This window comes from Chamaea fasciata, unplaced genomic scaffold (assembly GCF_029207755.1).
Source record: "Chamaea fasciata isolate MVZ Bird 193981 ecotype frontalis unplaced genomic scaffold, bChaFas1.0.hap1 SCAF_5, whole genome shotgun sequence".
Taxonomy (NCBI): domain Eukaryota; kingdom Metazoa; phylum Chordata; class Aves; order Passeriformes; family Sylviidae; genus Chamaea; species Chamaea fasciata.
Genome location: NW_027094090.1, coordinates 19882080 through 19906998, shown reverse-complemented (window position 1 = coordinate 19906998; position 24919 = coordinate 19882080). Strand labels below are relative to the sequence as shown.

The 24919-nt window shown below is 40.6% G+C and overlaps 1 protein-coding gene across 6 annotated transcripts in view; it reads left to right on the top strand.

Moving 5' to 3' along the window:
- The window catches only part of PLXNB2 (plexin B2), a 253985-nt gene that overhangs the window by 192075 nt on the left and 36991 nt on the right, over positions 1 to 24919 (top strand). For all 6 annotated transcript variants that reach the window (XM_066182975.1, XM_066182972.1, XM_066182971.1 and 3 more), the window contains 5 exons: positions 2610 to 2702; positions 3902 to 3983; positions 9241 to 9413; positions 11579 to 11727; positions 14671 to 14779. In XM_066182975.1, coding sequence (XP_066039072.1) covers positions 2610 to 2702; positions 3902 to 3983; positions 9241 to 9413; positions 11579 to 11727; positions 14671 to 14779 — 606 coding nt within the window. The remainder of the gene's footprint in view (positions 1 to 2609; positions 2703 to 3901; positions 3984 to 9240; positions 9414 to 11578; positions 11728 to 14670; positions 14780 to 24919) is intronic.

Below are 24919 nucleotides of genomic sequence, written 5' to 3'. Positions count from 1 at the left end.
AGAGCCTGCTGTTAAGCATGTGGGAAAGCCTTACACAGGAGCAGCAGAATTTGAACAGTTTTAAAAAACACATGTTATATTAAAATATGTGGGGCAAGGAAAATAAGGCAGCATTCCTATTAAAAAATATTTGTAAGGAGATGCTCTAAAAGTTGGACTGTATAGATGTTTTCCCTAAGGCAGAATGGGCTGTAAATTTTCAGACAAGGCTTTTCAGAGCTCAGTCAGTATCTTATTTTCTATATGTGGCTTCCTAGAAGGAAGAAGTAAAAGGTTTGTTTTCTTCTATAAAATAACCACCCAAAGCCTCTAATCAGACCCTTTGTATGGTTAAAGCATGTTGTCCTCCTCAGCCCCAAACCTTGGTGGGCTCATGTCCACTGTCCAACCTGTCACAGTGAAGATGCAGTAGGAAAGCTTTCCACTGCATTAATTAGATAAACCTAGTGACCCTAGTGACCTAAATCCTGTGATTCCAACATTGAAGAAGTAGCTACAAATAAAAAGGATAAGATGCTCATACACAAGACTTAGATGAAAGCAGAAGACAATGTACTTAACCTTTGGAGCAGAAAAGAGGAATCGAGTAACCATCATTTTTTTTCCGTGTGCACACCAAAAGTCATATGGGTCTGGTCAAAACCAGAGACTAGTTCTTTACATCCACAGTGAAGTTCTCAAGAAGTCCAGCAAGGCCACTGAGAAGGTCCTGCACCTGGGTCAATGCAGAGTGAGGGTTGAATGGATTGAGAGTAGCCCTATGGAGGAGGACTTGAGGATGAAACATTAGATGTGAGCTGGCAATGTGCACTTTCAGCCCAAAAAGTCTATAGTGTCCTGGACTGCATCAAATGAAGTGTGGCCAGCAGGTCAAAGTTTAGGGATTTATCTTCCTCCAGTCCACTCTCCTGAAACTTCAGCTGGACTGCAGCATCCAGCTCTGGGGTTCCCTGTACAAGAAGGATGTGGACCTTTTGGGATGGGTCCAGAGACGAGACATGGAAATGATCAGAGAGGGAGTGAAACAGAATTGAGGTGGTTCAGCCTGGAGAATGCTCCCGAGAGACTTTTTTTTTGGACTTCCAGTATATAAAGGGGGCTTATAAGAAAGATGGGGAGGCATTTTACCAGGCCCTGTAGGGTCAGAAAAAGGGGCAACATTTTTTAAACTGAAAGAGGGTAGTTTTAGAGAGATAAGAATGAAATCTTTTGCAATGAGGATGGTGAGAGACTGGAACAGGTTGCCTGAGAAACTTATGTGTATCCTATCCCTAGAAATGTTCAAGGCTAGGTTTTATGGGGCTTTGAACAACCTGGTCTAGGGAAAGATGTCCCTGCCTATGTCAGAACTGTGGGACTAGATGGTCTCTGAAGGTCCCTTCCAACCCAAATCATTTTGTGATTCTGTAAAGGTAAAGGTTGTCCTGTCCCCCTGTGATTTCCTACGTCTTTATGACAGATATAGTTGGTTTATAGCTGCACAAATAATTTGGCTTAATAGGCACCAGCTCGACCAGCATAGGTCAAAGTAAACAAGTCCCTTAACACCACAACAAGAAGTCAGATTCAAACCCAAACAGAGGACCTCAACCAACCCCTTTGAAGCACAAATACACCCATATCATCCCAGTAAGCTAAGCAGAGTTGAAACCCTTAACCAATCATGTCTATAAGCATAAGAAATTTAAAAGCTCTATAGAAGGAGCTGGCAGACAATAAACATGGGCTGTTGCTGCATGATCTCAGTATGTTAATGTTGCATCCGTGTCTCTGACTCCACAGCGACAAGTCTTTACCAGTCTTTACTAACATTACTGTCTGAAAATATTCTTGATAGTCACTTCTTTCTGATATTCTTCTGGCAAAACTGTTTGCATGTCTGTCCTACAGGCAGGAGAAAATCCCAGCACAGGAACAATGTCATGGGATGAGGTTTTTAGCCAGCTAAGGTCTTTGACTGAATCACAGAATAGCCAAGCTGAGCATTTTGTCAGTGCAGAAGGTCAGTATGTGCTACGGACCTAAGACAGGAATCAATAGATTTAGGATCTAGGGAGAAGAGAGGGGAAGAAGATGTCTAGGAGATAGGAATACCCTTAAATTAGTGAAGCCATTGAAGACTGTCCTATGAAAATACAGCTGGAGTCATGGTAAGGCAGGAGAAAGGCAGCAAGAGCCGAGAGATGTTCATTCTAATTTCCCATGCCACACTTGCATTGATGATCTGCCCAGAATCCCTACAGAGAAAACCTTTAAGGCAGAACTCACACAGCTCCGTTAATAACACATCTGATGTGTGAAGCCATCCAGTATTCACATCTCTTAGCTTTTTCTTAATGCTCCCTAAAACAGAGTGCTATATATGATCTTCCTTTCCTTGAACTTCTTGGTGTGCCTACCGTGAATGAATGTTGGAGGAGTGCAGCAAAGTCACAGATTGCTCTGTCTCAGCTTCTCACTAGCGTTGTTTTAGAAGATGACTGCAACTAGTTAAGCCTTCTTCATTTGGATTTGCTTACTTCCAGTGCTGAACAGGGTATTGCCTGGTGATATTTTACTATGCTTGGTAATGCAATACAAATTCTAAACTGAAATTTTCTCATCCTTAGGGTAAAAAATTTATGGTTGGAAACAGCCAGTTTGAATTTGAAACTTCTGTTGATGAGTCAGATGAAGGAAAATTTTCATTCGTGAGTAAAGAGGTAAATGTAAAAATATGATTCACCTACCAAATATACTCAATTCTTCTTCTAAACTGTTGCAGTAGCCACATGTGTCCAGAATTGTACAGGTAATATGTGTTTCCCTCAGAAGAGAAAGCCACCTCCAACAGAGATTCTCCTTTGGCAGTAGTAGTCAAAGGCTACAGTTTTGGCTCAGAGCTCCTGAAGTCTCCCCTCAAAACCCTCAATCTTTCTCCTTGATTTCTCTACCTGTGTAACCCATGGAATTACTGAAATGTCTCTGGAGGAATCTGAGACCACTACTTTTTAATTCTTCACTCTTTTTGCAATCTTGTGAAATAATTGAGGATAAAATGCAAGAATTTCAGTGCTCTCCCTCTCCACATTCCAATTCATTATCTATATTAATTATTATTATTCATTATGGGAATGGTAAGAATGGTAACAATATGCTGTTGCTTGGCTACCTAGTAGTTATGCTTCTTTCACTCTTGCTTGTTTTACTGAGAAAGGAAATAATATTTTTAAAATAGTCTATTTTCTAAGCTCCAAGTTTGACTCACAAGTGCTGTGCTGACTTTTGACTTCATGGCTTACAAGATCACTAGCTAGTTTTGAGAATTAATGAGCATTTATACATCATCTATGCCTGGCACAAAGCATTTGCTTTATCAAGCGTCTGTATTTTTATTTGTTCTTCTTGTTTCCCAACAATTGTCATTGCTGCTCTTTCAGCATGAGCAGAAGCTCATGTCTTGGAGCATGTGAACCTTGTGATTTGCCTGTAAATTTAGGAGGTTGCACTGTAAAAGATGCAAGAGATTTCTCCTCCATGTGGTGCGAGTCTGCTGTGCCCACAGAAGTAATGGGGCCAGATGGTGTGGGTAGGGAGAACTCAGCAGGGTCAGCAACTATACTTACTGCCTCTGAACAGCACTTTTGCTGCTTAGATACTTATAACCAAATGTAAATTAAATTAATGAAAAGTGAGTATTCAGATATTGCTGTCCCTTGGTACTTGAAAATTCTGATTGTGAAGAATTAGGTTCATTAAAACGTTTTTCTATAAATGTATCTGCCTGAGATGAAAAAAGGCCATAAGGCTTGGGAGAGTTTTAAAACCTTCACAGGTCTGATTATTGAGAATCATATGAAATGCATGAAATTAACCTTGCCAAATGAAGGTATGAATATCTCTATGATGTCATCTTTTCTAGTTCTCCTATAGTGCAAATGAGACCCTACAACTTAACTTATCCATAAAAACAGATAAGGTCAAGATTGACAGCAAACTAATGGGTAAGTATGAAATATGGGATTAAAGGGAGGTTACTTACAGTAAACAGAAATCTATTCCTTCTTAATTTGAAGTCTTGTTAATAAGAATGTTTGTAGGTTTTACTGGTTTGGGTGAAACAATTAAATCTGACAGACCAAAAGTTATTAATATTAAACTAATGCATTAAACATCTGTGTTGTCAGCAAGTTTGCCTATGACACCAAGCTGTGTGGTGCAGCTGACATGCTGGAGAGGAGGGATGGCATCCAGAGGGGACTTCGATGGGCTTGGGAGGTGGGCCTCTGCAAACCTCATGAGGACCAGCAAGGCCGAGGGCAGGGTCCTGCATGTGGGTTGGGGAAATCCCAAACACAGATACAAGGTGGAATATGAAGGGATTGAGAGCAGTCCTGCAGGGCATGAAACGCTGGACCCAGCAATGTGTGGGTGCAGAGCAGAAAGCCAGTCATATCCTGGGCTGGATCAAAAGCAGCGTGGCCAGCAGGGCGAGGGAGGGGATTCTCTCCCTCTACTCTACTGTCATGACACCCCATGGGGGGGGCTGCATCCAGCTCTGGGTCTGCCACATGAGAAGGACATGGACCTGTTGGAATGAGTACAGAGTAAGAAGGGCCACAGAGATGATCAGTGGGCTAGAGCATCTCTCCTGTGAGGAAAAGCTGAGAGAGTTGGGGTTGTCCAGCCTGGAGAAGAGAAGATTCTAGGGAGATCTTATTGCAATTTTTCAGTACCTGAAGGTGGTTTATAAAAAGGAGAAGGACAAACTTTTTTGCGACGACCATTGCAATAGAACAAGGGATAATGGTTTTACACTGAAAGAGGGTTGATTTTTAGACTAGATATAAGGAAGAAGTTTTTTTACAGTGAGGCTGGTGAAACACTGGCACAGGTTGCTGAGCTCCTTTCAGCTGGGGTAGAGTTAATTTGCTTCACAGTGGCTAATACAGGGCTATGTTGTGGGTACCAGGGAGATAGTAGATGCTCCATGCCTGGAAACGTTGAGGTCAGGCGGGATGGGCCTCTGTGTAGAACCACAGAATCACAGAATATCCTGATTTGGAAGGGACCCACAAGGGTCATAAAGTCTAACTCCTGGCTGTACACAGGAAAATCTCAAAAATCACTTTATCTAGTTGAAGATGTCCCTGCTCATTGCAGAGATTTGGACCAGGTGACCTTTAAAGGTCTCTTCCCACCCAAAATATTCTGATTTTATGATTCTTTAATTTTCAAGATTGCTTTTGCTCTGAAGTGCAATCCTAATAGCAAAGCTTCCAAATTCATACTAAAGTATGAAAATTAAATACTTAAGTATTTTGATTTTTTTCTTTCAATTATCTTTTCCCTTTCTCAATGAACTTTCCTTGTCAAAGAGGAGAAAGAGGATTCTTGTCACATCCACTCATATGTACTTCACCTGAAATCTCATCTCTTAGCTGTGTCTCAGTTCAGGCAGGTTCTGGAGTCCCTATGTCAGCTGGCGATCAAGAAAACACAGAAACATTCAGTGTGTTTTCAGCTCATTACTCTATTCATTTATTTTTATTAAAAATAAATTAAAAATTATAGCAGAAAGACTTGATCTCTGATAAAAATCTCTTTATGAATATAAATTTCATTTCTTTTTGACATACAATAATGAAGCAATTATGTCTGTAAGCCTAGTCTGGAGCTGAGGTAAGGAAACTCCTTTAAAATCAATGGAGCAGCATCTAGGAGCTGAGACCTACCTTACACATCTTTGGACTGGCATTTAGGACAGAATATTGCAAAAATTATGAGGCAACCCTCTTGTTACTTGCATGATGGGTCAACATCAGGAAAATACCAGCACCCCAAGTAATTTCCTCTGCAGAATAAATCATCAGACCATATTTTTCCAATTGTACAATATTTAAATTTATTCCCTTTCATATTGGCAGCATGAACTATGGTTTTAGAAGATTTTTCTTATGGTTCTGTGTGCAGTGTTAAAAGACTTAAAAGAGGACCTGGCATGAATGTTACAGGGAGGTCATATTTCAATCTCACACTGTCTTAATTTCCATTCCAAAGGCTGTCATGTTTAAAACAGCAGAATTTTGACTAAATATTTCCAACATCTTTTTTCCAAGACAGGGAAAAACATTAAAAAAAAAAAAAAGCTAAATTATTAAAAAAATGTTATCATTCAAATTGAAATATAGAACACTTCCAAGAGGGGAATTGAAAAAATTATCAACAAATGTCTCTTTTTAGTATAAAAGGGATTTTTTAAAATCCAAATTCTTTCTAACTTTCACGCTCCCTTGCCACATGAAATCCAGAGCATAATGTGTTTTTATGCATCTTGAAAAGAATTGGCTTTGGGTATATGGCTGCTGCTGAGAAACACCTTTGAACCTGCCACTGAAAGAACCCTTTCTTTATATGACACTTAGTGAATACTAAGTTATGATAGCATTTTTACATCTCAAGCCATCAGGGGTTCTGAACAGTGTGAAATCCAATATATCCCTTTTATCCTTTGTCCTTTTTATCGATGATATCACAGCTGGTATCTCAAGGTGATGGATAAGAGTCTGAATCTAATGAGTATCTTGCTGCTGGTACATATAATGAGCTGATCAGTGGAAAAGGGGAGTGGTTGATGCTTTAAGGCCATGGCTTTCTTCATTGCATTTTTGCAACTGGATGTGAGGGACATCAAATCTTTGCAGTGCTGACATTGTTTAGTTCACCCCATTGAGGGGCGGAGTAAGAATCCCTGTCCAGCCAATGAAGGATAATAAAGTTATTCAGTAAACACATTCCCATGCTTCACCTGGTGGCCATGTGGTCACCTGGATGGGAAATGCGAGATTTAGGAAGCCAAGGGGAAGGTTTGCTCAACAATTTATCCTGTTCAAGTGTCTGTGCAGTAGCAATCTTTCAGAGTGCTGGAGCAAGAAAGCAACCTGGTTCCTATAAAAGAGATTTGCAGTGAGGAAACTTTTACTTGCCACTGTCCACAAAGCAAAGAGCAGCAAACATGGGCTTTCAGTCTGGTGCTTTTCCCCAGCACTATATCTACATCCAACATACAGAGTGGATAACTGACACACAAACTGCAGGAAATATTACTTGGTTTATGTTTGTTGCTTGGTGCCTTCCATACTGATGTGCGCAGTTTATGAAGCAGATGATGCTACTCCTGCTTTGAGCTCATCAGTTCCTTGGAAGTTCAAGATAGAGATTGAATCAAATGGATGCCCTTTCTCATTGATTCATTTTTACAAATGCCAAAGTCCCTCAGTTTTGCATGCACCTGTAATGATACTTCAGCTGATTTTGTGCTTGTAAAACTACTTGAAATCGAGTGGATAGGCTGACCAGAGGTAAGAAAAGGTTAAAATCAGGCTTCATCATTGCATTAACTCTTCATTGCAAGGGAAGGAAAAAACCTATTATCTTTAAGACTAGTTGTGAAACTGAATGCTGAGGGTTTTAAACATAGAGCATTTAGGGAAAAACTTTCTGTATGGGATTTCATGTTCTCCTGCAAGCGGCAGAAGCTAGCCAAGGCTTGGGTATCTGCAATATCATTCATGCCTAGCAGGGGAATAAGGCCACTGCTGAAAAAATAATGGAAAACTAGCATTCTAATTTTGCTTTTTCATATCACTAGAAATCTGACATGGTGGTTTCCTGGAATAAGATTTCAAAAGCTACTTCTGCTGCTGTTATCTAGGCAGATACCAAGTGTATTAAAAGGTTACTGACTGGAGGGTGGTTTTTGCCAGTGTCTTTTCTAGAGTCCTGCTCCTCTGAGAGTAAAAGCCTGTTTTAAATAGGTGCTTTTAATGGCCTTTACTATGTGCATCTCAAAAGGATTTACTTTTGCCCACATCTGTTTACTTTCCTTTATTTCCTGCATCTTAGTATGAACCTCATTTGAAAACAGTCCAGTGTCACTAAGGCTACTGTTTCTTGAGACTTAATGAGGGGAAGGGGAAGATGTTGAGCCTCTGTCTTGTATACCCCATTCCCATCTGTAAGCACATTTATCTCTTGAAAGAGCACAGGAGGAAATCTAAAAAGCTTTCTGCTGTTCTGGTAAGTTGATTTGCAAGACTCAAAAAGTGCCAGAGTCTCAGTGGCAGAGGGTAAGAAGCTGCATGGTCAGAAATACAGAACAGCAAAGAGTAGAGAGAAGCAGGAGGAAAAGAAGGAGCAGAAAAACACGCAGCAAGATGTTTTCCTCTTTACAATAATCATCTCACCTGTCCAAGGAGGCACAGCACTCACATGCTGGGTAATCTGGGCAATTTGCACACTTTGCCTAGAGAATCATGAGGCATCTTTTCAGTCTGTTTTCTTCTGGGCTAGTTCTCAAGTGCATCTCCATGTGGTTTCTGCAAGCCCAGGCTCTCCTTATGGTGTTGAACCACCAAGATATGTCTTAAGACTTTGCATCTATTTGGGAAAATTAGTTTTATTCAGTGACTGTGCATCATGCTAGAGATTGATGGTGGCCAAAACAAGCTTAGTGTCTGGGACAGTTGGTGTCTGCTTCATCAGCAAGAGAGGTATGATTATCAGACTTGATTTCTTGGCTCAGAAAAGCTAGAACTAAACCCCACTACAGGAGGAATAAGGTGTACATCAGGATGACAGTTCAAGACGAAAGGGAAAACAAAAGCAGGAAAACAGAGAAGAATGAAGATACCTAGAGGTATTAACTTGAACAAAGGTTAACGTTTTATTAAGTGTTAACTTCCTATTTGGTTCAGGCATGACTGATGATTATGGAAACTCCCAAATGTCTTGGAACCAGCTACAAAGGCAGCTCTCTTCCTTTAATTCTGCAACTGGCAGAGATCCCATGCCAGCTGATGTCCACCCCTACTGGACACCCAGGCAGAGTTTATATCTTCCACATCTGACCTGGGATGCTCCAGGAGGACCTGATTTTTGAATTAATCTTTAAACAGTTGTATGTGTTATTGAGGTTAGTCAAAGTAAGGACTTTGTACTTGAATGTTTTGACAGTGCCTGAGTGACAAAAATGTATTTGCAGAGTAGTCATACTCTGCACATGGATAAATGTCAGGCTTTTCCATAGAGGAAAAATAAAATTTTCTCTCAGCATCATTCAGGGGTTAAGTACAGACTGCACATATTACTCACATGACTTCACTGAACTTTATACAGAGGGTTAGTTTTCCTTCCTAAAGGACACTGAATATCCTTGAAACAGAGAGAAATGTCTAAACATGTTTGCCATTCATCTTTCAGTGACCCTGTACAACTGCTCCTATGGGCGAAGCGACTGCAGCTTGTGCCTTGCTGCCCGTCCTGAGTATAAGTGTGTCTGGTGTGAAGAAGTTGGCAAGCCCAGCAAGTGCGTCTATGAAAAACTCTGTCACACTCTCCCCACCGACACCTGCCCTCCTCCAGAAATCACTCGTGTAAGATTGCTTTTTTTCCCTCTCCCTACCACTGTAATATTTTTCAGGAGAAAGCAGCCAAGCAAGCTCATACTGAAAGGCAGGGATTTTTTTCCTGGGGTGTTAAGTAAGCCTCTAAAATAGCTGAAAGGAAATAATGTCTGTAGTGATGTGTGTGAGAGATTTGTAAAGACTCAAAATAAGAGACTGAATGGAGTCTTTGAGCCTCCTTGTTTTTCAAGCCTTGTCCTTGCTGTATCAGAAGCAAGGGTAGCAGTGCATGCTTAAAACATGGTGTTTGATTCTTGCATTCTTAGCATGGATATTTTTTCTCTCATAAAGTCCTTTCTACCTGAAATGAGTCTGTAAGAGAGGTTCGCTGTTCCTGGAACTACGAGTACATAACAAGTTCATTTACAGGGTTCAAGTTAGACATTTAAATAGTATTTAATAATGGAGCAGATTGTTTCTGCGTCACAAAATGTTTTCCAGGTGTTAGTGATATTTTTCAGTCCACATCAGCTTCAAACCCAAGGCTGCAGGAACTGAATGCAAGAACTCCAAGAGGCCAAGTGTGCACCCGACTTACTCTGCAGTTGCAGCATTGCAGAGTTAGGGAAGATTGTTGTCCGCATTGGTGGATCAGCAGCCAAAGAAAATCATAAATCCATGTCCTTTTCAGAATCCTTTTCAGAAACAAGCCAAATGCTACTTTTATGGGCATAATTGTTGAGAAAAGAGTGATTCATGCTTCCAGTGGACAAATCCAAATTGCTGCAGCAGTGGTATCAGCACTTCAAAACCCTGACACACTGATGAGAACACATCCCAAGCCATCACAAAATGTGGTAACTGTATGACAGAGATTGAGAGTTGTAACAGGGATGTTTCACTCAGTCAAAACTGTGTCTGAAACCTGTGTCTCAAACTGGTAGAGACACTGCATGCCTGGAGAGTGCAGTTAGAGGTGCACTCCTACTGGCAGATCTGCAATACACTGGGGAAGGTTGGCCATGAGGGTAAATCTAAGAAGAAATGGCTGTTAAACTGTTGAAGTTTGCCAGTGAAGGCAAGTAGCCTGGAAGCTCAACAGAATGTATGGAGAAGAATACTTCTGTAATATCTGTGCCCAGGAAAACACGATTTGAGAAAAAAAGAAAAGGAAAATTAAGAAAAAAAGTGTTTTTACCTGGGACACTGTTTCTACGTTATTGTGGATTAACAAAAGATACTACATTATATTAGGCTTTCAGACCTTACATTAGTTTTAGATATGAACATAACATTTGGAAATAGCTAGACAAACAGTTGAGTAATTTTTCAGCTAGTTTGTTTAGGGGTTCAGTGCAAACAGACAGCCAGTGGGGTAGGCAGCTGGCAGAGGCAACCACATCACTGTGCTCACACTTGCTGAGATCTGAGAGACTGATTTCGATGGAGCAGCCATTGGAGTGCAACCTCACTCTTCTTGATGGCAAACTTGCAGCCCTCCAAAGCTGCAGATCTGAAAAGGTCGTGCTGGAGGTACTCCAAGCATTAGGTAGGAAAGTAGTTTAGCCTCCCAACAAATATTCCAAACTGAAGTGCCTGTTAGGGCCATATTTCAGTCCGAGCAGTCCACTGCAACTGCACGATCTTCTCTGTCCTCATTTTATTTGCAAATGACTTAATTAGCATCAGCCTATGCTGCAGCACCCTACCATGAGATGCAGTAAGGAAAATCAAGGGACTGGAGCAACTTTTGAAGACGCTACGTGGGGCAGCACAGTGTGTTAGGAAGGTGCACTGCTCTGCTGTAAACCTAAAGGGATAAAATTACAACAACAAAATGCTGGAAAAGCTCCATGGAAGGATTGTGAGAAGAGTGCAATCCATTTGCTTTTAAAAATCACAGTATGTCAATGGAGGAGGCAAACTTAAAACAGAATAAAAACCCATCAAGCATTTTGTATGTAACAGCCTGCCACAGGAGACATGAAGTCTTCAGGTGTTGAATGCTAGTTCTGAGCTAACAGATGATTAATTAACATTTAAAAGTTGCATAGCATGTTTTTCTGTTTGTCGTACAAGAAACATCTGCATTTCAAATGTTGGTAAGTCAAAGTAGCTTTAAATAATATAGAAGGGCAATACAGTCACTGTACTATTTAATTTTGCTTTTTTTTCCCTGTCCTTTGTGCAAACAGATTGAGCCAAAAACTGGACCACTAAGTGGCGGAATTCTTCTGACCATAATGGGATCTAATTTGGGAATAAAGGCAGAAGATGTAAAAAATATAACAGTGGCAGGCAAGGAATGTCTTTTTAAAGAGGAGTTCTACTCTGTTTCTACAAGGTAATTGATGGAGGCTTTTCACAAGATTTTAGAAGAAAAAAGGAACCTCTGTGCATTTTCAAGAAGAGATGATCTTCTTGTGGTTACAAAATGTTACCATTTGAAGAAAGAACTATTGCTATGATATACCTGCAATATTTCAGAGCAACATGGATGACTCTTTATTTAGAATTGTTATAGATCGTAATACAGCAACAAATTTATAATGGTGCACTACCATCCTGCTCCTGATTGAAATTTTTTCCTTACCTGATTGAAAAGCTTCCATGAACTATTACTGCACATATATCAAGACTGTTTTTAAATTAAAAGCATTCTACATGTGCATCTAGTCATTAAAACTTTGCTAAATCTGAACCATGGTGAAGCCAAGCATACAAGATTTATGGGAAAGTAGGCAAAACAAGAGGAAACTTAAATCTAGTCCAGCCACAGAGTTTCTTGCCTGGGGACAGGGAGGGAGCCCGAGCTTAGGTTTAGCTGTAGATGACTAAGTTTCATTTCGAAGCCAACAAGTCCATGGATGTTGAATTGCCTAAGCAGGTTGGTAAATGTTTTGCGGATTACTTGTCACACTCTTAAGCAGTGCCAAAAATTAAAACAGAATGCCTAAATTCTTCCAGGTAGGTATCTAGTTGTTTACTACAGATTATATCAATCTTCTAATTTCAAGAGGGAAATTTGCTTTTGATATTAGCTGATGAAAAGCATAGCAGGAAGCTTCAGTATTAATATTGAGAGTAATGACATTTTTCAGGCAGCATGGTTTTTCTTTCATTCACTTTGGAAACCTGCAATTGAAACCTTGGCTTTCTTTCCCTTCCTACAATTTAAAGTGTAACATAGTAACTTTTTGTTATTCCTGTGGCATGTTTGGAAAGTGACTATGAAGATACCTAAGTGGTTTTTTTTAGCTTTTGAAAAATATTTAGCTTTAGTCAATGTGTGAATCAGGCATTTAGAAGCTTCCCAGGCCTCTAAGACCGAAGAAGGTAAAGAATAGCTGTTTATTTCTTACTGCTTCCCAATTTTATTGCCATCACTCCTGCATTTACATGTACTTCCAATCAGTCATTTTTCCCCATTCCCTATTTTCAGTGTTTGTAAAAGCTGCACTGAATTGCAACATAGCCTTACAAGAATTTCCCCATCCTCTTGGCTTTTTCTAAAGCTTTTTGATATTTTTAAATACATGGAAAGGAGCCAGAACTGAGATGACTAGTTCCTTGTATCATAGCAACATTACTGGTTTCCTAAGTTCTGGCAGTGTAGTAATGGGTGAGAACAAATGCAACTTGCATCATGTCATTTATCAACGAATTAGTGGGTTTTGAAGGATGTTCCCGATTAGGGAAGCCTTAAAAAAGAAGTTGTCAAAATCTTCAAATAGATATCTCTAATTTTCTGTAATTGTCTTCCTCTGTTCTTTTGTTTTATTATAACCTTTTTTATATAAAATTTAATTTAAAAATAATAAAGAGTGCCTTGTCTTGCTCCCCTCTCCTTCTGCAGTTAAAAGCTAGTCTTTTTAGGAGACAGTGGCTACCATGCACAGCAAGATTTAAGACACTTAAGGGTGCTTTCTGGCCCTGCGGTGATTTAATTGTTGGCCTTCGAGAAGTCATTCTTTGTAGTTTTCCATTAGTAATGTGGGGGAAGGGAGGCAGTGCCAGTGCTGGGGAGGGGAAGGAACTTTTCCAATTAAAATCCCTGCTATGCTGTTTCCCCCACACCCCCCGGCCCCGGCCCCCGACTGCTTTCCCTAGCTTGACATATGGTAAAAATTCCTCCGAAGGCACCGTTTCCTGTTTCTGCCTGACATGAAGATACAACTTCCAAGAATACAGTAGAGAGATGATGAGGAACAGGCTCAGGCAGCCATACACATGCCAGGACATGCAAGAATTCAGAGAATTTTGTCCATTTGCCAGTACCCGGGAAAAAAAGGTCTGGAGTGATCTGCAGAGCGACTTGACAATCCTTTTATTATAAGTCCCGATTTAAGTACATTATACCCAGTATTTTGGAGTCGTTGGGGGGTTTTTTGCTACTTTGGGTTCTTTGAAGCAGTCATGCACTGCTTAAGGAAGAATAGCAATAATCCTGGAGGGAAAGAGTGACAGAAATGAGCAGTGATCCTCAGGGTGTGGCCTATATGAAACTGTCTGACTGAGAAGACTGGGAGCACTAAGATACCTCCTTATCTAACTGTATTATCAGCTCTCCATTAAGCATTTGTCCCAGTTTTCAAGTGTGTCGAATCCTTATTGCCTTTTCATGCTTTCATTCTGTGGTTTACCTGTTTGAAATAAAAATTTAAACATCCTAGCTATCACTCAGTAGCAGTGTTAGTTCTAAGGCAGCATTTTCTTGGCTGGTATTCCTTGACCTCTGATTTTGCATGTGTTATCTGTGAATTTATTTTCAGAGAACAGTAATTCTGAAGGGATTTTGATCATAGGTGTGAAAATGCAGTAGTTTGAAGCTGAAAGGTAGCAAGATTAGCAAGAAAGCAAAACAAAATTATCAGCAGTTAAAACACAAAATTATAAGATAGCTGATGGTCTGATCAAGGAGGTGGGGGGTCCTTTATGAGTTTGGGTTTTTTGAACATTACAAAGTCCACTGTAAATCTTGTGTTGGGTTGCAGAGGTTCAAATGACTTATGGGCTGAATTTGAGTCTTCTGCAGAAGGCACTTCTACTAACAGACTGCTAAAGTAGCTGTGTGCAGTGCTCAGGTTTCAGTTTTACCAGCCTTTAGATAGATGAGTAAACTGTTCTTGGGTGGTTTTGCTGGGACTCTGAGGCAGCACTGGATTACATAGTCTAGAATAAAGCAAAGTTGGTGCTCTTGCTGGCAGTGTGTGTGGTAGTTCACATACATTGCAGTGGTATTGCAGCTGTTACTTCTAACAGATAAGCTTACATTCTTTCTTTTTAGGATTGTGTGTGAAGTTGGACCAATGAATGAACTACAACAAGGTCAAATTGAAGTTAACATCAATGGAAAATTAGGTAAATCACCAAGTGAAGTGCTGTTTACATACCAGGTAAGTGCATTTTATTTCAGAGACCTGTTTTATACTGCGTGTGTGACATAAGTTAAAGTTAAGCATAGAATCAGTTGTGGTTGTCTTACTGTTTCATCAATAGCACTGTCATTGAAAAGTATTAGAAAACAATCCCAGCATTTCTATATACAAAAGGTGTACCAAAAATCAATTCTGATCAATAGACTGAGAGTTTCAAAATAGGATGATGTTGTTTGCCATCCAAGTTAAAAAGATGTGGTAGAAAAGCAACTGGAATAAACTTATTGACTAGTGACATAATATCTCTTAAGTATCACTATTAAATAAAAAAGTCAGCACTGCAAAAAATTAGGTATTCTCTAGATACATGGTGCACTATTTTAATCACGATATTTAGTCTAGGCAATTTTCCTAATTAGAAGAATGGATGCAGAGCAGCTGAAGAATAAGTAATGAAGGTACATTAATTTCTTTAAAAATTTATTTCATTCAAAAGTATGGCATGCAGAGCCACAGACAGCATGATGTGTGTTCATATTACTTATGTGCTTTGTTTTCAGTGTGACTATGAAAGAGAATTTCATTTCTGTGTTAATTGCTTTGCTCTAAATGTGGCCCTAGCTTATAGCTGGTCTAGCCTGTGGTTTTAGCAGCAAGTAGCTTTATCTGTATCTATGAGGTCTTCAAATTTTATAAGTTCACGTGATAGTTGAGAGGTTTAAATAGTATCAGTCCCCACACTGATACTTAAAATTACACCTATAAACTATAAAACTATAAAACATAACTTGTGTGTTAGGCTTTTATCTTCTCTCTTATTTAAACTTCTGTCTCATTTATTCTTGATGTCTTGTGAGAAGTAAAGGAAAGAAGTCTGCAGTGGAATAAGTCAAAAATGGCATTTAACTGAGAAGAGGATATTCTTGTTTACACAAAACAGGCTAGAAGTGGCTTTTCTGTAATTTCCAAGAAAATACCTCCTCGCTCTGGTGAAACTGCTGCAAAATACACCTACCCAATTTGCTTGAATATGTCGTCTGTTCCTTTGTGGAAATGTAGGTTATGATTTTAAACAGAGAACAATCTCCCATGTGTATGTTTGTGGTCTCTAGGACAGAGACTATGACAGTAAGACCTGCATGAGATTTTGACATGAATCTGTTGGGTATGTTCTGCACCAGCTCTCCTATCCTTCTGAATAGAAAGATTTTCCCATGATTTTCTTGGAAAGCACATGAAGTTATTATGAACTGGGTTGAAATGTTACCTGAACCATGTAGGCTTTGAAGCCTGTCTTTGGACTTGTGTTGGTGTGATTCCCTGCTCAGCCCATCTGAGAGGGACTTTAGGAGCCACTGCTTTTGGCCACTTCAGGGAAAGATTCTTAATTGCCTATCAATGAGATACTAGAAGTAGCTGTGCACAAGCATCAACTAGATGGATGTTTTCCTGCAAGTCCAAAATTCCCTGTGTGTCAGTGTCTGCCTGCATTGAGGTTACTGAAAAATCAGATGCCTAAACCAACTGCTGATAAAGAGCATTTTTATTTACTGCAAAAAACTTTCCATCTATTTACAATATGGAAAGCATTGGCAAGTAATACAATTCACAGCTTAAAACTGATGATACTGGTTTCTAATTTCATTTCTCTTTATTCCACAAGAAAATGAAGCCAGCTTTGGACTGCAGTAGGATTGAAGTCCGTATGGGTTGTCACATTGATGCACACCTCTACAAGTGTGACAGGAATGCTTTGGCATGAGAACAGACAATCAGAGCAGACAGTTGCATCAGCTAATGTTGGCTTAAAAGCTGCAGTCTTGTTTCAGTGCTTTTTTCAGACAGTTCTTTGGTGACTTCTTTCAGCAGACATGCAAAATCTGTGCTTTGTGTAAAACCTCTTCTACTCAGTATATACAAAGGAAAGAAAATAATCTTCTTTCCAAGAGCCCTCCTAAAATAAATTTTCTCTTATGCATTTCTGTCTTGGTTTAGGAAGACAGGTATCTGCTAGGTAAAATTACAATCAGAGGCTCTTTGGCAAAGATTTGGGAAATAGGAATAGCAGTTCTTTACTAGTATGTAATACAAAGCAAACAAACACAAAAAAAACTCCCCCCCCACCAAACAACTACAGCATTAATGACAAACGACAACAGTACCAAGAACCTTGAGGGCTTTGTTTCACAAAACCCAGGGCAGTTTGGTTTCGGTGTCCCTGCAGGATCCTCAGAGCACCAAGCTGGAACAGTGGAAAAGTCCCGGGCTGGTAGCTGGGATGGCAGGGTGTCCCGGCAGGCAGGGGCAGGATGTCCCGGCAGCGCAGGGGGTGCAGGGTCACGCTGCAGCAAGAGGAGCAGCGCCGAAGAAGCTCGAAGGCGAGGCAGAATAGCGGCCCAGCTTCTGCTCGGCGTGCTTTGCGGCGGCTGAGCTCCTCGAGGAGCGGCCGACACGCGTCTCCCGAACGCCGGAAGCAAAAAAGCACGCCGCTGCCTCAAGCTGTGTCTTTTACCTGCGTTATCTCCCCCTTCCACCTTTTGTCCATCTCTTTGTTTCAGCCAAGCACTCTCAAGTATCCAACACCCGGTCCCCTTGGCAACCCGTGGGGAAAAAATTCCCCAGAGAAAGAAGGAACAAACCCAACCCCCAACAATTTCCCTGTTTCTTTGGCACATGAGATGGCTACCCTTCTGCTGGAAACTACTACTGTTTTTACTGTGAGCTCTGACCAATTGAAGCAGAATACCTTCATCTTTAACAGTGACTGTTCTAGATGCAGTTCTCACTGATGTGTTCTCACATGCAGTGTTGGCATGACAGGGCAGAAGACACTGGAGATGCTCATCCTGGTGTGTCTGTGTATACCAGAGATATCACCATACAGCCAGCCCACTGTCTCAGCCTTGTACATGTGATTAGTATCTACCACCAAAAGCACTTAGCAAGTAGATTGGGTATAAGAAAGAATTTTTTATATGATGAGAGTGGTGAGCCACTAAAAGATGTTGCCCAGAAAAGCTGTGTCTGCCCCATTATTGGAGCTGTTCAAGCCAGGTAGGATGGAGCTTTGAGCAACCTGATCTAGGGAAAGGTGTCCCTGCCCACGTGTGGGTCTAGGTGAGCATTGAGGGTCCCTTCCATTCCAAACCATTCAGTGATTCTATAAGTAGTACTACATTTGGCTCTTGTTGATATCCAGTCTGAACAGTGTGATTTATTTTTAAAGGTGGATTGATAAGACTCAGTAGTCATAACAACTTGGGGCTCAGACTCATGCTCCTTTCCTGTCTGCCAGCACAGAGCATTTCAGAACTGACAATGTGCAAGACCTTCATGAAATGGGTCAAAAATCCAGTTAAAAGGGAAGCCATGATTTCAGTTTAAAATTATTTCTGAACAAACATGCCTTGGCCCACAAATATCTGTGCTGTACAGTAAATAGCTATATTTGCTGCACAACAGGAGAAGAAAGATTTATGTCTCCCTACCCATCACAATTTCTCTATCCAGCCTGAGTTCAGTTCAAGTACAGTCCCAGTGAAATTAAATTCTGATAACCCAGTCATCCTCTGCTGACATTTCTATTGTTTCCCTATAAGCAGGCTCAGGCAATAACCTTTCTCCTGTTTAGTGAAATAGAAATGAACTTATGCTAAATTTTAATATCCAGCTATGCGGTGCATCTGGAGCACTGACAGCTTGGCTGGTCTCTGAGCAGGTGGAGCCGTAACATGGCTAAAGGCCAGTCCTGCTTTTTCATTTGTTGTTAACTTTATCTGATTTGCTTGTTACTATGGCAATGAGGAGCAGTGTCAAAGGAAGGTGTTAAGCTTTTCCAAGTTGCCCAGATTTGCTTGTATGATCCCATAGAAGTGCTGATTCTTTTCTCAGAACACCTTTTCTTTAGACTGAAGGCACCAGGACAAAAGTTTGTGGCTGGTTCTGGCCCCTCCAGTGTTCGTTTGTTGGAACAATTATGTGAGGTTTAGGCTGTGCAGGTTAAAATAACTATATGGTTTCAGAAAGCTCAAATAAATCTAAGATGGTGAAATTAGAGGTAGAACTTTGCAGAAGTGTAATACATTTCTGAGGTGCTGAAGGTAGTTTAGGAACTTGCTTGGAAAAAATGACTTCTTGTAAACCAGGGTGTGGGTTTACCTAACTGAGATGAATAACCAAAAAGAGGAAGGGAGGATAAATTAGAGCCCGATCCCAAGAAAAGAAATTGAACAACACTATTCACCATACTGGAAGTTTGAATGTGAAATGAAGCACAGTTCAATTAACAAGGTGCACTCTTCCACCTTAATGTACCCCCAAACTTGCAGTTTCCTCTTACCTGCATCCATCCTGCACTTTGCTTCCTGATGTTTGAAGCAATTGCATTGGGAGCTCACACCAGATCAGTGCCTCAAGGCTTTCGTGGAGGGTTTCAGCTCACTCCTTGATTTTTCTCCGAGTTGTTGCCTCTATGCATTAATTTCACATTCTAGCTGGGGCCTTTGGGTGGGTTTTTTTTGTGGGGAAAATTACATGCTTGTTGCCATTATGATTGATGCTGATAAACCACACATCCGCAAAAGTCTGGAATTGCTTCCAGAGGTTCTTACTTTATTCTTAAGTCCTGCAGTACATCTGGTTTGTGTGTCAGTCCACATGGGGGACAGGAGAACTCCTGGATAGGCGAGAGTTTCAGTGAAGTTGGCCCTTTTTCATGTGGATATTAGTTTTAACTCTCTATCATCTGAGCCATGCATTTAAATACATGTTCCACCACCCAGTACTCATGATTCTGCTCAAGAACTGCCAGTAAACGCTGGATGTATGATAGTGCAGACTTTCCAGTCTTACATGCTTCCATTTCTCCATCAAACCTGTAAGAAAAGTTCTGTGGTCTTTTTAGAAAATCATATGGTGTCTGCCTCATGATAAAAAGATGCTGCTTTCTGTCCAAAGAATAAGTTGTTTAACATACCAACCCTTTGCTTAAGTATCCCATCTGCAGCAGCCAACACACAATGTACATTGCCAGGCAAATGCCCTGCCTGGGCACCTGGAGTGCCTGGAAGCATTTGATCAGCTTACATGGTGTAAGGTTTGGACAAAGCAGCCCCAGAAAGGCAGGACTCAGCTCATCTCTCTGCTGTTGCAGAAAGCCAGGAACTGACCTGTGTTATGGATGCTGTGCTGAGGTGAGCCAGTGGGTCAGGTCAGCCACTGCGGTGAACACCAGGCTGCCAAGAACGCACAGTGGAAACTCTCTGGTTGAATATCCTGTGAGTGGGTGGCTTGTCTGAAGAAATAAGAAACAGGCTCCCATGAGTCTGAGAAAGGAGGGAAGTTGAGGGGGAAAGAACAGATCATGATGACTTGAGCTCCCCATTCAGAGGTTTAATTTAGCTCCTGTGGTTACCTTTATAGTCTATGAAACAACATTTTGACCTCCAAGAAGCTGGCTGGTGTTTACATAGGCTATGCTTTTTATTTTTGTGTGCATAATATGCAAGAGATGGCAGAACAATTTGGCTTTCAGTGTGAGGCAGATAATTTTGGTAAAAAATTACTTCTTCAAGAGCCAGAACTTTCTGCAGCTGGAACCAGGATGAAGGAAGGGAAGAGTTACTTGTGAAGGAAAGATGGATGTGATAAAGGCAAAGCAACAACATGGCCTGTATACTTGTGAAAATCTTATTCACATCTGTGTGCACTGTCATCAGGTCTTGGAAACAGCATCCCTGTTCTGTGCTTGTGTGGAAGCACAAGAACCCATTCCTATTTGTGAAGAAGTGCACTTGCATCAAAGGCAAACCCCTAAATGGAGGTCAGTGTCTACAGGAGCCAACAGAAGGGAGCTTAGGTGGCTTTGCCATTTGCTGCCCATCATGTCCGTTTGAACACCTCCATCTGCTGCTGGCTTCCCCTTGTGCTGCAGCTGGCATTTCTCACAGCATCACGGAGACATACTCTGACACCGTCCTCTTTTCCCTTCCCAGTTGTGTCTCTGCTTGTGATCTGGCACAGTGGTGTTTTTTCCAGCATCTCCCTTTGAAGCATAGACTTCAGATGCCAAGGTTTCTGTGCATCTCTGTTAGGTTCCCCTCCTCTGTTGCTGTCCAACTGTTCTTGAATTTCTGGCCTCTCTTGTGATCCACCAGTAGCCTCCTTGGTGGTTTGTTGTTTCTCTACTTGATTTTTTGCCTTACTGAAGGATAAAGGGCAACGAGTTTTATCTCAGTGGTGTAGTTCATGGGCTAGAAACTGCTTACCACAGATGGATACCATAGTAGACAGTATTCCTTATTTACAGAGTCATGTCCAGGAGTTCTTCTGGGAAAAGGAAACTTTGTATGGATGAGGTTGTACTTGAGGGATGTGCTTGACAAATGGGAAAGCAAAGAAATGGATAAAGAAGACATGCAGAACTTTGGTGATGCTCCATGGATGTGCACTCCTCTTGTTCTTGGGAGAGTGTGCAAGGGACCAGAAGTGAGATGGCTGGGCATGACAAACCAGGAAAGCTGCAGAGCAGACAAAATGAGTGAAAAAGCACATGAATCAGTCTGGAAAATCCAATCCCAGGTGCAAGATGGGTGAGCGAAAAAGAGGCTGGGGATATGGTTCTCTGTTACACGTCCATATCTTTAATTGCAAAGAAAATTGTGAAAAAGCAGAAAACAAAACAAAACAAAATAGGAATAACCCCACTGCTAGCCAGGTAAAAGATGAGCTTTGATTTGATACCAGGAGACCACAGAGATCTAAAATGCTAGGAGCTCTCTCAGAGAATTTTCAGACTACAAATGGTAATTTTTTTACTAAAATAGAAGTAAAAATTTGAAGAAATAAGATAGCACTTTCCTAACTCTACAAAAAGACTAATTGCTACTCATAAAATATTAAAGATTAAAAAGTTCATTCTAGATTAATAAATAGGATGAAAAATGTAAGAGCTAAATGTGAATGCTCAGAGCATCTACAGCAGCTATGTAAGAGCAGCAGCCATGTACACTGCTAATAAGCAAGTTCATGTCTAAATGTGATTATAAGTGGAACAGACATGGAGATAATTTACCCTCTAGCACACAGAAAGCATGAAACTGCAATGAAAAATATATCTGCATTTCTGTGAACAGATTTTTAAGTGAGGGGCAAAAGATACAAACAAAGCAAGCAAAGAAGAGACTTCTGGCTGTGATGAAGAAAACAGGATGCTGGAAAATGGTCTGAAGGTGAAGTCATATATATACTTGGGTCAGCTGGAGCTTTTTTGTCAATATTTTTCTTTGGGTTTTTTTTTCCCAGTACTGTGCTGATGAAGCAAGGATAAGACAGTGGCACACAGGAATGTAAATGCCACATCAGGTATTGCATTGGTATTACAAAGTGAATAAATGAATTTGGTACTAAATATGCTCACATTATTTGAACATTAGGTACCAAAAGCAATGTACAAGTGTTGTTGTCTCACTGCTTGAAGCAGATAACCACTGCTTTCAGGTAAACCACAGCAACAGAATGGGTACTAACCACAGGTGTAAAAGCACAAGAGGTATCCTATTTATAGCATTATTATCCTTTCAACAAGGATAATAGCCTTGTGGTTATCAAAGCATTGGGAAAACTACTTACCAGTTCAGGAATACTTACCCAGCAGTCTGGTACAAGATGGAAAGGGTTGCAGGTGGACTTTGAGATCTTTAACTCAATGTTATTACATCTAGGTAGGATTGAAGGAAGATTTATATGTAAAGTATGTAGAGTGCTCAAATCTCCCATTGCAAACAGGCTACATTCTGGTCGGACCTACAAGCAAGAAATGCTGTTTAGATCAAATCATTTTTTCAGGATAAATCATACAGTAGGGAGCAAGTTACACCTGGTAACAAGTTTGGCTAAATGATGATTGAGTATCACTCCCAGCTGAACCACTGAATTTTATTCTGAACAGCATATCTGTGGATTTGCACAGGTTTTATCAAAACTGCAAATCCACTTGCTACAAACACATGGCAAGGTTGTGAGAACGAAATGCAGTGGAGAGTCCTGGTGGCACAAAGTCCCTCTGCTGGGAGATGGCTTACCAGACTCTTCAAAAACCAGGCCACTGAACAGCTGACAGACATTGGAACAGGCTTTTTCAAACTAGACTATCAAAAAGCCCTCATAACAAGGTAGCCTGTTATTGCAGAAAATATTTATGCTCAAACATTAAACTACCTGAAAGACATGAACAGTATTTTCCTGGTGACAAAAGAAGCATAGACCTGAATAAATATTCCTCTATTTCAAGCAAAATAAGAAAAAACTGAAATATGTTTGAATGATTTTCTACACTTAAAGGAATTATAAAACAAGGGTTAAATCATCATTTGCAGCATTGTCCATGAGAAATGAAGTATTGCAGGTCCTCACAAGGGCTGATGATTTCCAGAAGAATTTTTACAGGACTGCTACAAATTCCATACAGGATACCTTATCTAATGTTCTGCTTAACATCATAATTGCACTGAGCACTGCCGTGTGATGCTACAGTGATGTTACAGAAAGTGTGAGTTCCCCCGGGTGTCTTCTGATGGAGTCAACAAAGATCGCAAGGTGCAGGGGACTGAAAAAGAAAGGAAGGTATTTATCATGACACCAGGTGTACTTCTGATTCAGAGACTGAAATGGCAAAAGGGCAGAAAGAAGGAGAGAAGAAATCCTTGAGGGGATTTGGAAAAAAATAGCATCACTGATACTGCAGCACCTGGGGTTGGAGGCTTATCAGTCCTATTTGTAATAGTTGAACATTCAGGTTGAGTTCAATTTAAAGGGCTCTTGGTAAAAGCAGCATTTTTATTGTCCCTCAGACAAGGTTTGCACTGACAGATTTACTGTCTGTCCCTTGTTTTCCTCTGCAAGGGGAAGGAATCTCATGTAGGATTTTGGTAAGTGGCTGTGGGTCAGGTGCAGCTTTGCCAGGCTGCATAAGATAGGGCTCTGTAAGATGAGACTAGACCTGACACCTTCCAAGGGTCTGTATGTGTCTGACTGGTGAGTACCATGGGAAGGTAACACAGTTCTTGTTGAAGCCTTGTATCACCACCAATGGCACTTTTTCAAATTAACTTGGCATTCAATAAAGTATCATTCTCCTCCTGATCCTATCTACCTAATTGCATTTTTGAAAAATGCTTTCTGGTTGATCATTTGCATGACCCTACTTTTTTTCTTTATTGGTACTCTTAAGAAGACTGCCAGGTGGGCTGATGGAGCTTTGTTCTTTGAGCCATCCATGAATATTTTAAAGGAGCAGTAAAACTTATTCATAGCACATTGGTTTTGCAATAAAATGATTATTAAAATTGTTAAAATTCTTGAGAATTTATTTCAGCTGCTTATTTTTTCTGGCAGGTCCTTAAGAGGAAGGGAAAGAGGGAAAATATGAAACAGAGAATAGCAAGTTAAAATTAATCAAATAATATTCCTTCCAAGTTTACTGTAACAAAATGTTAGCAGTCATGCTGAAGAATTCCTCTGCACAAAAAGCATCATTGAGCTTCTCCTTATTAGATCATCTTTATGAGGCATCCACATTATTTGTTCCCTGGAGAGCTCCTGGTATTTGCAGAATTACTTTAAATGTGTTAAATATGAATATTTTGAATTAAGCGCTTTTAAATTAGTCCTTTGATGGACAGCTACAAGATCAGCAATTAAAGACGAAATAAGGGTTAGCCATAACCATTCCACCTCCTCTTTGACTGCTCCCTGTGTTAGTTCCCAGAGTGGATCTTGGCCCCAGTATTCCATTCAGCCTGAACTGCAACTGAGATGTGTCTGCACAATGAATGCATGAAGGGTTGGTGGTGAGTTCTCCTCTCTGGTGTAGCTGAGCTTTCAATTCCAAGAGGTGGAGTCTTTCTAAGTAAAAAAACCCATTTCCGTGGAAAACAGAGCAGATACTTCTCTCATTTCCCCCTGCAGCTGTGTTTTTCAGAGATTTGCTAGCTGGCTACCTCTACATCCCTATTCCCTGAGAGACAAATGCCAGCCACCACTAACAGGTCCCCCAAAGAAAATGATGCTGAGTAATTCAACTTCAAATTTGTACCTCACTCTGCATTTACTGATTGTTGGCAACAGAGACAGCTGAGCCCTGCCAAAGGGACCCTTCAG